The sequence below is a fragment of the Oncorhynchus clarkii genome, chromosome 5 (genome assembly GCF_045791955.1).
Source record: "Oncorhynchus clarkii lewisi isolate Uvic-CL-2024 chromosome 5, UVic_Ocla_1.0, whole genome shotgun sequence".
Classification (NCBI taxonomy): Eukaryota; Metazoa; Chordata; class Actinopteri; order Salmoniformes; family Salmonidae; genus Oncorhynchus; species Oncorhynchus clarkii.
Genome location: NC_092151.1, coordinates 82,479,128 through 82,491,200, shown reverse-complemented (window position 1 = coordinate 82,491,200; position 12,073 = coordinate 82,479,128). Strand labels below are relative to the sequence as shown.

The following is a 12,073-nucleotide window of genomic DNA, read 5'->3' as shown; positions in this document are numbered from 1 at the left end:
CTAAGAAAAATCTACTTAATCAACTCCTGTTATTATATTGTGGTCTATTATGAAAAGTGTCCTCCTGATCCTTGCATTACACTGTGTCTCTACCCACTGAGTGGTTTGGCTCGTCTTCGCAAGGTCAAATTGTTGAACGATCAGGCTGTCAAATCAGGCGATTCCGCATTAGCAGAATGAGACCGCCTGCCGTCATCAAGCGCTAGCTGGTTAAGTGTTCCACACACTTTATATAAATATTTAAAAATACCCTCTTTGTTAATTAAATTATCTCTTTTTTTTTTATACACAAACTTGCCAAACAGGATGAGAAACCCTTTTAAATTCCCCACCAGTGCTAAAAGGTGCCTGTCCTGTATAGTCTCTCCAAGCATCTCGTAAAGCAAATACAAACCCTGGGGAACAGCCCTTAGCCAGGCTCCCACCTTTTGCTGCTTGATGAAAAATGGCACGATGAACAAACAGACGTGCAGATGTTCTATTAGAAAAATACTGTTTTTCGTCTTGTTCTCTGTCAACATGCCGGCAGTCAGTTTGACCTCTTTTTAAGAATAGTACGGAGAGAATTCAACGAGGAGAGACTTTTAAACGAGGCCCGACGTCGGGTGAATTTGAGACACATGTTCTCCATATTCTGAATGGATTCATTCATTCAAATACATTCCATGCTTCCATACATCGTTATTTAGCCTGTAACATATGTCAACAACTCCTTCATTTCATATCCATGACTTAATTCGTTCTACATCTCCATAGAAGGATACATAAAGGTGCACTTTTCCTAACTAGCAACAAAATGTTCTCCTTTCTTTTCTATTGTCCCAGAAACCAAGGCGTCCCCTTTAAACAAGGGTGTCCCCTTTAAACCAGGGCGTCCCCTTTAAACCAAGGCGTACCCTTTAAACCAGGGTGTCCCATTTAAACCAAGGCGTACCCTTTAAACCAAGGCGTCCCCTTTAAACCAGGGCGTACCCTTTAAACCAAGGCGTACCATTTAAACCAGGGCGTCCCATTTAAACCAGAGCATCCCCTTTAAACAAGGACATCCCATTTAAACCAAGGCGTCCCCTTTAAATCAGGGCGTACCATTTAAACCAGGGCGTCCCATTTAAACCAAGGCGTCCCATTTAAACCAAGGCGTCCCATTTAAACCAAGATGTCCCATTTAAACCAGGGCATCCCCTTTAAACCAAGGCGTCCCCTTTAAACCAAGGCGTACCCTTTAAACCAGGGCGTCCCATTTAAACCAAGGCGTCCCATTTAAACCAAGGCGTCCCATTTAAACCAAGGCGTCCCATTTAAACCAAGGCGTCCCCTTTAAACCAAGGCGTCCCCTTTAAACCAGGGCGTCCCATTTAAACCAGGGCGTTCCATTTAAACCAGGGCATCCCATTTAAACCAGGGCATCCCCTTTAAACCAGGAAGCCCCCTTTAAACCAGGAAGCCCCCTTTAAACCAAGGCGTCCCCTTTAAACCAGGGTGTCACCTTTATTTTTCTTGACAGTAACATTTTTTGTCAGGAAGTGAATGTGGGACATAGATCAATCGATACAAGTTGTCATTCCAGAATAGAAAATGATATACAGTATGTTACGGTATCTGTACACTTGAGGTCAGATCTGTACCGCACAATACACACACGCAAACAGACCAAAGCACCCAAACAGACAAAAACACCCACACCTGTATGTACCCTCGCTGAAGGGTGATCTGCACAATACACACACGCAAACAGACCAAAGCACCCAAACAGACAAAAACACCCACACCTGTTACCTGTATGTACCCTCGCTGAAGGGTGATCTGCACAATTCACACACGCAACAACAAAAACACACACACACACACACAGCCACCTGCGCCCGAGCCCTCAACCGATGTTAACACAAACTCACACATTCCCAGCAGGCCCCGCCGACCTTAACCCGCCAGTCTCACCTGATGTAGTCGTTTCTGCAGAGGATCATGCCGCTCTTGGTGTAACAGGAGGTGCCTATCTCCCCCAGCTGGGCCTGGCAGCAGGAGCACTTAAGGCATCGGCTGTGCCAGTAGCTGTCCATGGTATAGAGAAGGAAGCGGTCAGCGATCTTCCCCCCGCAGCCCGCACACCTCTTCCAGGACAGGGAGCCTGCTCCCACCGGAGGGGGCTGGCTGCTACCTCCAGGATTCACCATGGTCCCTAGGGAAGAAATAACAAGAGACACAAACATGTTGATATCAGTATTGGTCACTGGTTAAGAAATACAAAAACGATAAAGATTCCTGCTAGTATTGATTTTGAAGCATTGTTCCTGGTTATGAAGAAAAAAAACACAAGAGATTAAGAAGGTTGTTATGAGACTGGTGATGACTGACAGGTGGTGACTGACAGGTGGTGACTAACAGGTGGTGACTGACAGGTGGTGACTGACAGGTGGTGACTGACAGGTGGTGAATGACAGGTAGTGACTAACAGGTGGTGACTAACAGGTGGTGACTAACGGGTGGTGACTAACAGGTGGTGACTGACAGGTGGTGACTAACAGGTGGTGACTGACAGGTGGTGACTGACAGGTGGTGACTGACGGGTGGTGACTAACGGGTGGTGACTAACAGGTGGTGACTGACAGGTGGTGACTGACAGATGGTGATTAACAGGTGGTGACTGACAGGTGGTGACTGACAGGTGGTGACTGACAGGTGGTGACTAACAGGTGGTGACTAACAGGTGGTGACTGACAGGTGGTGACTGACAGGTGGTGACTAACAGGTGGTGACTAACAGGTGGTGACTGACGGGTGGTGACTAACAGGTGGTGACTGACGGGTGGTGACTAACAGGTGGTGACTAACAGGTGGTGACTAACAGGTGGTGACTGACAGGTGGTGACTGACAGGTGTTGACTAACAGGTGGTGACTGACAGGTGGTGACTGACAGGTGGTGACTAACAGGTGGTGACTGACAGGTGGTGACTGACGGGTGGTGACTAACGGGTGGTGACTAACAGGTGGTGACTGACAGGTGGTGACTGACAGATGGTGACTAACAGGTGGTGACTGACAGGTGGTGACTGACAGGTGGTGACTGACAGGTGGTGACTAACAGGTGGTGACTAACAGGTGGTGACTGACAGGTGGTGACTGACAGGTGTTGACTAACAGGTGGTGACTGACAGGTGGTGACTGACAGGTGGTGACTAACAGGTGGTGACTGACAGGTGGTGACTGACAGGTGTTGACTGACAGGTTTTGACTGACAGGTGGTGACTAACAGATGGTGACTAACAGGTGGTGACTAACAGGTGGTGACTGACAGGTGTTGACTGACAGGTGTTGACTGACAGGTGGTGACTGACAGGTGGTGACTAACAGGTGGTGACTAACAGGTGGTGACTAACAGGTGGTGACTGACAGGTTTTGACTAACAGGTGGTGACTAACAGGTGGTGACTGACAGGTGGTGACTGACAGGTGTTGACTGACAGGTGGTGACTAACAGGTGGTGACTAACAGGTGGTGACTAACAGGTGGTGACTGACAGGTGGTGACTGACAGGTGGTGACTGACAGGTGGTGACTAACAGGTGGTGACTGACAGGTGGTGACTAACAGGTGGTGACTGACAGGTGGTGACTGACAGGTTGTGACACCTGGAACACATTAAGACAAGAAAAAGGTTGCTGACCGAAACAACAAAACAATAAGCATTGCAGAGGTTATAGGTTATATCTTGTTGTGTGCAGGAATTCACTTTTCTACAACCTGTAAGGCAGCACTCAAGATGTTTCAGATGGTGTTTTCAGGGATTGTTAACTAAAATATTGTTGTCTGACACAGTGCACATTGCGGTTTATGGAAACTCTTTTTGAAACATTGTGGTTTATGGCAGTTCATATTGAAACACTGTGGTTTATGGCAGCTCATATTGAAACACTGCGGTTCATGGCAGCTCATATTGAAACACTGTGGTTTATGGCAGCTCATATTGAAACACTGCGGTTTATGGCAGCTCATATTGAAACACTGCGGTTTATGGCAGCTCATATTGAAACACTGCGGTTTATGGCAGCTCATATTGAAACACTGTGGTTTATGGCAGCTCATATTGAAACACTGTGGTTTATGGCAGTTCATATTGAAACACTGTGGTTTATGGCAGCTCATATTGAAACTGTGGTTTATGGCAGCTCATATTGAAACACTGTGGTTTATGGCAGCTCATATTGAAACACTGTGGTTTATGGCAGCTCATATTGAAACACTGCGGTTTATGGCAACTCATATTGAAACACTGTGGTTTATGGCAGCTCATATTGAAACACTGCGGTTTATGGCAGCTCATATTGAAACACTGTGGTTTATGGCAGCTCATATTGAAACACTGTGGTTTATGGCAGCTCATATTGAAACACTGTGGTTTATGGCAGCTCATATTGAAACACTGTGGTTTATGGCAGCTCATATTGAAACACTGTGGTTTATGGCAGCTCATATTGAAACACTGTGGTTTATGGCAGCTCATATTGAAACACTGTGGTTTATGGCAGCTCATATTGAAACACTGTGGTTTATGGCAGCTCATATTGAAACACTGTGGTTTATGGCAGCTCATATTGAAACACTGTGGTTTATGGCAGCTCATATTGAAACACTGTGGTTTATGGCAGCTCATATTGAAACACTGTGGTTTATGGCAGCTCATATTGAAACACTGCGGTTTATGGCAGCTCATATTGAAACACTGCGGTTTATGGCAGCTCATATTGAAACACTGTGGTTTATGGCAGCTCATATTGAAACACTGTGGTTTATGGCAGCTCATATTGAAACACTGTGGTTTATGGCAGCTCATATTGAAACACTGTGGTTTATGGCAGCTCATATTGAAACACTGTGGTTTATGGCAGCTCATATTGAAACACTGTGGTTTATGGCAGCTCATATTGAAACACTGTGGTTTATGGCAGCTCATATTGAAACACTGTGGTTTATGGCAGCTCATATTGAAACACTGTGGTTTATGGCAGCTCATATTGAAACACTGCGGTTTATGGCAGCTCATATTGAAACACTGTGGTTTATGGCAGCTCATATTGAAACACTGTGGTTTATGGCAGCTCATATTGAAACACTGTGGTTTATGGCAGCTCATATTGAAACACTGTGGTTTATGGCAGCTCATATTGAAACACTGTGGTTTATGGCAGCTCATATTGAAACACTGCGGTTTATGGCAGCTCATATTGAAACTACGAGTATTCTACATTCATTTTACATTTCAAACAAAAGTGTGCTTATTATTGAGATAAGACTTATATTTATTTTAAATATACTTCTAGCAAAAGTTTTATAATGGCCAATTTACAACGCAGTCACGACTTAATTGTTGGTCCAAAGCAGCATTTTGTCAGCCAAGCTACGAAAATAGGCCTATACATGTGACGTTGAACCAGCTGAATTTTCAATTAGCCTACATTTGAATTCCTGGTCGACAGAGAGGCCAGTGTTGTAACAAGGTAATTAAAGTAGTGTTAAATTACGCTGTTTTCTCGGGGTCACGTGATCAGCCACATGTAAACCACACCTCATCCTCACCAACGAGGCAACCCAGGCAGGCTGAAAAAGCTCTAGTCTGAGACAGACAGTGTCTATAGTGTCTGTCGGTTGTTTGTGGAGAAAAAAGCTCCAGTTTGGGTCCGATAGCGTCGGTAATGTTGTCTGTAGTCTGTAAAAGCTTTATGTTGACTGTGTGTCTGTAGGTCGTCTGTAGTACAAACAACTGACAGACCATATAGACCTATACCTACAGAGTGCTATTCCAGACAAACTGTCAATGTCAAAAATCTTCCCAATGTGGCATCCATAAGTTATTAGCCTGTTATAGTCAGATTAAGTATTCGCAAAGCTGTAAAAGGACTGCAGACTGTAATAATTGTATTTATAAACAACAGTAGAACTCTTCCGTCCCTTCTTTAGTGGTTCTGTTCCAGAGTTACAGAGGAGAGGGGCTACAACTCATTTACTGTACTAAATCTGCACTTGATCTTTCTGACTCTCTCTCTCTCGTCTCTATCTATCTATCTATCTCTCTCTCTCTCTATATATATATATATATATATATATATATATATATATATATCTCCCCACATACACACACACACTGTCTCTCTCTCCTCTCATCTAAATGCTGTTTTTACTCCATCCATTCTGTGGTTGCGGTGTGATGTGAAGAATGTGTGTTCACTGATAACACCAAGAGCCAGAAGAACAATTAGAGCAGAGCTGCACGGGGGCCCTGCCTTTTGTTGGGCTCTTAATGACTTTAGAACAGAACATTACTCTATACCACGCTGTTCTTCACACCTGTCAATGTTCTCTTTCTATGGATGGCAGAAGGGGGGGAAAAGGTGGCCTGCATTGGCTTGTTTCTAACGGAGGGAAGACTGGGTGAACACAGGAGTGCTATTAATTGAAAAACCATAAAAGTTGTATGAGACTTTGCAGGGGGACGGACCCTATCAATGTTTAGCATGTGTCCCCTTTAAAGAGGAACTCAAATCTACTGATATCACGGGCTACTATGGATTAACGTATTACATAGACTATTACTATCCTACTATCCTATTTGTGATAATCTATTTACGCAATGCAAAACACTTTTTGTTCAAACTGATCTGAAACTAATATATTTTAATTCTAATCCTTTCCCAATTTTCAGCATGCAGGGCAGACTTCATGGCTAGCTGAGACAAATCTTTGTTGAAAGGTAATTAGAGGAGAAGGGAAGGGGGAGAAAACGCTGCACTGAGAAAAGCATTCACTAACCCCATTAGCAGAGGCTCTTAGGGACAAGCTATACCTTAGTGCTGATTAAATCTAAAAGGAGATGAATCAAAAAGCTGGCCCGAAAGTGACTCCCTGGATAAATAAGATGGGCCATGTCAAGTTTCATTCCGGGTTGGGGAAGAGAGGACATTTGAGGGGGTAAAGCTTTTAACTTAAATGGGCTAACTCAAGTAATTACACGGACAGGCAATTTAGAAGGCAGTGAGATGGAGTCGGGGAGAAATACAAAACAGATCAGGCAACCCAGACCGGCTGCAGCCCAAGGCTAAACAACCCCCATTCCCGTTCTGGCAATCTGATGGTTGCGTTTTAATGGAAAGTATAAAAAAAAGTACATGGAATACACTACAGCAGACTACAGTAGAACACTGAAAAGAAGGTGTTATATGTATTGCCTGTGCCCGTGTCGAGAAAATTAAAACGTGGAGAAAATAGAACGTAAAGAACATGCATGGGTTACTTTTACCAATTCCCTTATTTGAACACAGACTCTCTATATTTACAAATATACAATAAAATATTGACAGTACGTTATAGAGGTTAGGTTAATTAATAGAATATTAACATGATATAAAAACAAATCATACGCAAAGACGAACAATAAAAGTATAGTATTCTCTTTTTTAGTGGAACCTTTCACACCCAATTGGACCTAAACCTTCATTATTGTTACGTATAACAGGCATTGTAATAAATGACGTTTAAAGTGCCATGATGCGACACATTCAGATCCATAATAACAATAATAAAACACCCACCTCGTTTGTCCCTTTTGAGAGTAATGATTGAATCTGTCTGTCACGTAGGTTTCTTTAAAAAATGGTATAGCAACTAGGCTTGCATGGACTACTTTGGACCAAAGGAAAAAAAAATGTGCAAGGAGTCCAGAAAACTAGGCTATTGCGTAAATTACAGTGACCAGTCTATAAATCAAACGACAAAACGTGAGACTTCTCCAGCGGTCCCTGTGATCGCGACTCGCGTCCTCGGAAATAGGCTGCTGTGACTGTGACTGCTGGCAATTGTAAAACGAACGAAGCAAGGCTAATGGAGTTTTCAGATAGTATTTCCACTGGTGCCGTCCCGTTTCTTTCGTAACCAGATGCCAGTCCAACGCTGGATGATCTGCTCTACACATGCAATAATTAATACAGAAGACCTGGCTGGCACTAAGTTTATAGTGATGCACGCACAAGAAAATGTTGCGGCAATACGCGACTACTGTCCTCTCTATCTCTCTATCTATCTATCTCTCTCTCTCTTCTGTTCAACGCTACCTTGTCCCCAATGGTCGCCTGCTCTACATTTGACAGTGACAGAACGAAAATCCCAAGTAAACCTCCTCTAGTTGGATGACGTAAACCTCTCTGCAGCCAATCTACACGCGGTCCATTCAAGCGGAATAACAAATCCACCCAATCAGAAGAACGTAGTTCACTTGGACACCAAGTAAAGGAAGAAAAATGCAGCTGAATGAGATATACTCGTCTTGTAGGCTACGCCGCGGGTCGAAGGAGAGAAACTCATCTTTGTACTGAGAACGGTTGCGGTACTACTGTCCCTAATGGCGCCCTAAAACAGTTTCACAGTAGGTCCCTGTGTATGACACGTTGTGTTTAGGAAATGAACAACCTCCTAAAAAATTGTCCAAAAAGAACAGCAACATCTCCCCACGCGCAAAGTCATTACGCACAAATATCGGATCCTTACGCAAAACATTACTCACAACATTCTTGTCTGCTTGGTTATACTTTAAAATAAGTTGCTCTAATACATGTGTAGTACAGTAATCACACCAGTAACACCAGTGTAATAGCATGGGGTTACATAGTGCTTTATTAAGGGCGTTAAATGTAATTATTAACGAATATAAGTTCAATGCCTTGTTAGTTTTGTGTCGATCTTTATGGACTGCCAGTTGGACCAACCACTTGAGAGTGGTTAGACCTACCTAAACCCCAGCCCTACCCCTTATCTTTTACAACAAAAACTAAAAAAAATGTAAAGAGTTCGGCCTGTTAAAATTACAGATTGTGCCTTCCTCTTAATATGTCACGAAACAAGTTTAATTCTACCCATAGTTTATGTTTTGTACACTTTTGTAACAGGGAGAACAGCGCCATCATCTGTCAATTAAAGTAACTGCACTCTTTACAATTTACAAAATACAATAAGTTGATGTTTCTGTTGTTATTAATACTGATATTACCATGCGGCTTTTCTTTTTTCTAGTAACATATGTGTTGTATGGTATAAACCAGAGTGTTATTTCATTATTATATATTTATAGCACATTGGTGTACCTGCAGTGTCCTTCTGTTACTAACACTGATCTGATCTGGTGGACTCACTAAACAGAGAACATCCCTGGTCATCCCTACTGCCGCTGATCTGGTGGGCTCACTAAACAGAGAACATCCATGGTCATCTCTACTGCCTCTGATCTGGCGGACTCACTAAACAGAGAACATCCCTGGTCATCCCTACTGCCTCTGATCTGGCGGACTCACTAAACAGAGAACATCCCTGGTCATCTCTTCTAGACTCTGATCTGGAGGACTCACTAAACAGAGAACATCCCTGGTCATCCCTACTGCCTCTGATCTGGTGGGCTCACTAAACAGAGAACATCCCTGGTCATCCCTACTGCCTCTGATCTGGAGGACTCACTAAACAGAGAACATCCCTGGTCATCCCTACTGCCTCTGATCTGGTGGGCTCACTAAACAGAAAACATCCATGGTCATCTCTACTGCCTCTGATCTGGTGGACTCACTAAACAGAGAACATCCCTGGTCATCCCTACTGCCTCTGATCTGGTGGATTCACTAAACAGAGAACATCCCTGGTCATCCCTACTGCCGCTGATCTGGAGGACTCACTAAATAGAGAACATCCATGGTCATCTCTACAGCCTCTGATCTGGAGGACTCAGTAAATACAAATGCCTGTTTTTTTTTAAAGATGTCTGAGTGTTGGATTGTGCCTCTGGCTATCCGTAAATTTAAAAACAAGAAAATCGTGCTGTCTGGTTTGATTAATTGGAAATTATTTATATATTTCCTGAAAGATATTTTTGCAATTATATTTACTTTTGATACTTGAGTATATTTCAAACTTAAAAAAAACTTTTTCTCAAGTAGGATTTTACCTCTACTTGAGTAATTTTCTATTAAGGTATCTTTACTTTTACTCAAGTATGACATTGGGTAATTTTTCCACCACTGGCTTTAGGAAGAGTCTTGGTGATTCCAAACTTCTTCCATTTAAGAATGATGGAGGCCACTGTGTTCTTGGGGACCTTCAATGCTGTAGACATTTTTTGGTACCCTTCCCCAGATCTGTGCCTCGACAGAATCCTGTCTCGGAGCTCTACAGACTATTCCTTCGACCTCATGGCTTGGTTTTTGCTCTGACATGCACTGTCAACTGTGGGACCTTATATAGACCGGTGTGTGCCTTTCCAAATCATGTTCAATCAATTAAATTTACCACAGATTGACTCCAATCATGTCGTAGAAACTTCTCAAGGATGATCAATGGAAACAGGATGCACCTGAGCTCAATTTCAAGACTGATAGCAAAGGGTCTGAATAGTTATGTAAATAAGGTATTTCCGTTATTTTTGTTTAATAAATTTGCTAAAATGTATTAAAAACCTTTGTCGCTTTGTCATTATGTGGTATTGTGTGTAGATTGATGAATTAAAATAATGCTGTAAGGTTGAAAAATGTGGAAATGGGAAGGGGTCTAAATACTTGTAAGGGGTGCGTACTGGCGGCAGGAAGTCAGGCGCAGGAGAGCGAAATCTGGGTTTACAAACGTAACAGTTTAATACATTAAACTACCGGCATCCAGAACAAACAATAACAGGGTACAAAACCCGTCGCACACCAGATTAACGTGCACATGCACTTACAATAAACAATTCCGGACAAGGACATGGGGGGGGGGGGGGGGGGGACAGAGGGTTAAATACACAACAGGTAATGAGGGAATTGAAACCAGGTGTTTGGGAAGACAAGACAAAACACATGGAAAATGAAAAGTGGATCGAGGAAGAAGACCGGCTAGAAGACCGGTGACGCCGACCGCCGAACGCCGCCCGAACAAGGAGAGGAACCGACTTCGGCAGAGGTCGTGACAATACTTTCCAAATGCACTGTAACATATATACATATATATATACATATATACAGTACCAGTCAAAAGTTTGGACACACCTACTCATTCAAGGGTATGTATTTTTTAAACTATTTTCTACATTGTATAATAATAGTGAAGACATCAAAACTATGAAATAACACATATGGAATCATGTACTAACCAAAAAAGTGTTAAAATATATATTTGAGATTCTTCAAAGTAGCCACCCTTTGCCTTGATGACAGCTTTGCACACTCTTGGCATTCTCTCAACCAGCTTCATGAGGTAGTCACCTGGAATGCATTTCAATTGTGTTGTGACAAGGTAATGTGGGGATGGTATACAAAAGATGGCCCTTTTTGGTAAAAGACCAAGTCCATATTATGGCAAGAACAGCTCGAATAAGCAAAGAGAAACGACAGTCCATCATTACATTAAGACATGAAGGTCAGTCATTCCGGAACCATTTCAAGAACTTTTAAAGTTTTTTCAAGTGCAGTCGCAAAAACCATCAAGCACTATGATGGAACTGGCTCTCATGAAGACCGCCACAGGAAAGGAAGACCCAGTTACCTCTGCTGCAAGGGATATGTTCAGCCACAGAAGTTGCAGCCCAAATAAATGCTTCACAAAGTTCAAGTAACAGACACATCTCAACATCAACTGTTCAGAGGAGACTGCGTAAATCAGGCCTTCATGGTTGAATTCTTGCAAATGAACCATTACTAAAGGACACCAATAAGAAGAAGAGACTTGCTTGGGCCAAGAACCACGAGCAATGGACAGTAGACCGGTGGAAATCTGTCCTTTGGTCTGGTGAGTCCAAATTTGAGATTTTTGGTTCAAACCGCTGTGTCTCTGTGAGATGCAGAGTAGGTGAACGGATGATCTCTTCTTGTGTGGTTTCCACCGTGAATCATGGAGGAGGTATGATGGTGTGGGGGTGCTTTGCTGGTGACACTGTCAGTGATTTATTTAGAATTCAAGGCACACTTATCCAGCATGGCTACCACAGCATTCTGCAGCGATACGCCATCCCATCTGGTTTGCGCTCAGTGGGACTTGAATTTGTTCTTCAACAGGACAGTGACCCAACACACCTCC

General features: G+C 43.0%; 1 protein-coding gene across 1 annotated transcript in view; it reads right to left on the bottom strand.

Moving 5' to 3' along the window:
- LOC139409776 (LIM domain transcription factor LMO4-like) overlaps positions 1 to 8,168 on the bottom strand; it is a 32,047-nt gene extending 23,879 nt beyond the window's left edge. The window contains exons 1-2 of the mRNA XM_071155154.1: positions 7,582 to 8,168; positions 1,939 to 2,179 (exon numbers count right to left, since the gene is read on the bottom strand). Of these exons, the coding sequence (XP_071011255.1) occupies positions 1,939 to 2,174 (236 nt within the window). The 5' untranslated portion in view covers positions 2,175 to 2,179; positions 7,582 to 8,168. The remainder of the gene's footprint in view (positions 1 to 1,938; positions 2,180 to 7,581) is intronic.
- Positions 8,169 to 12,073: the final 3,905 nt, after the last annotated feature.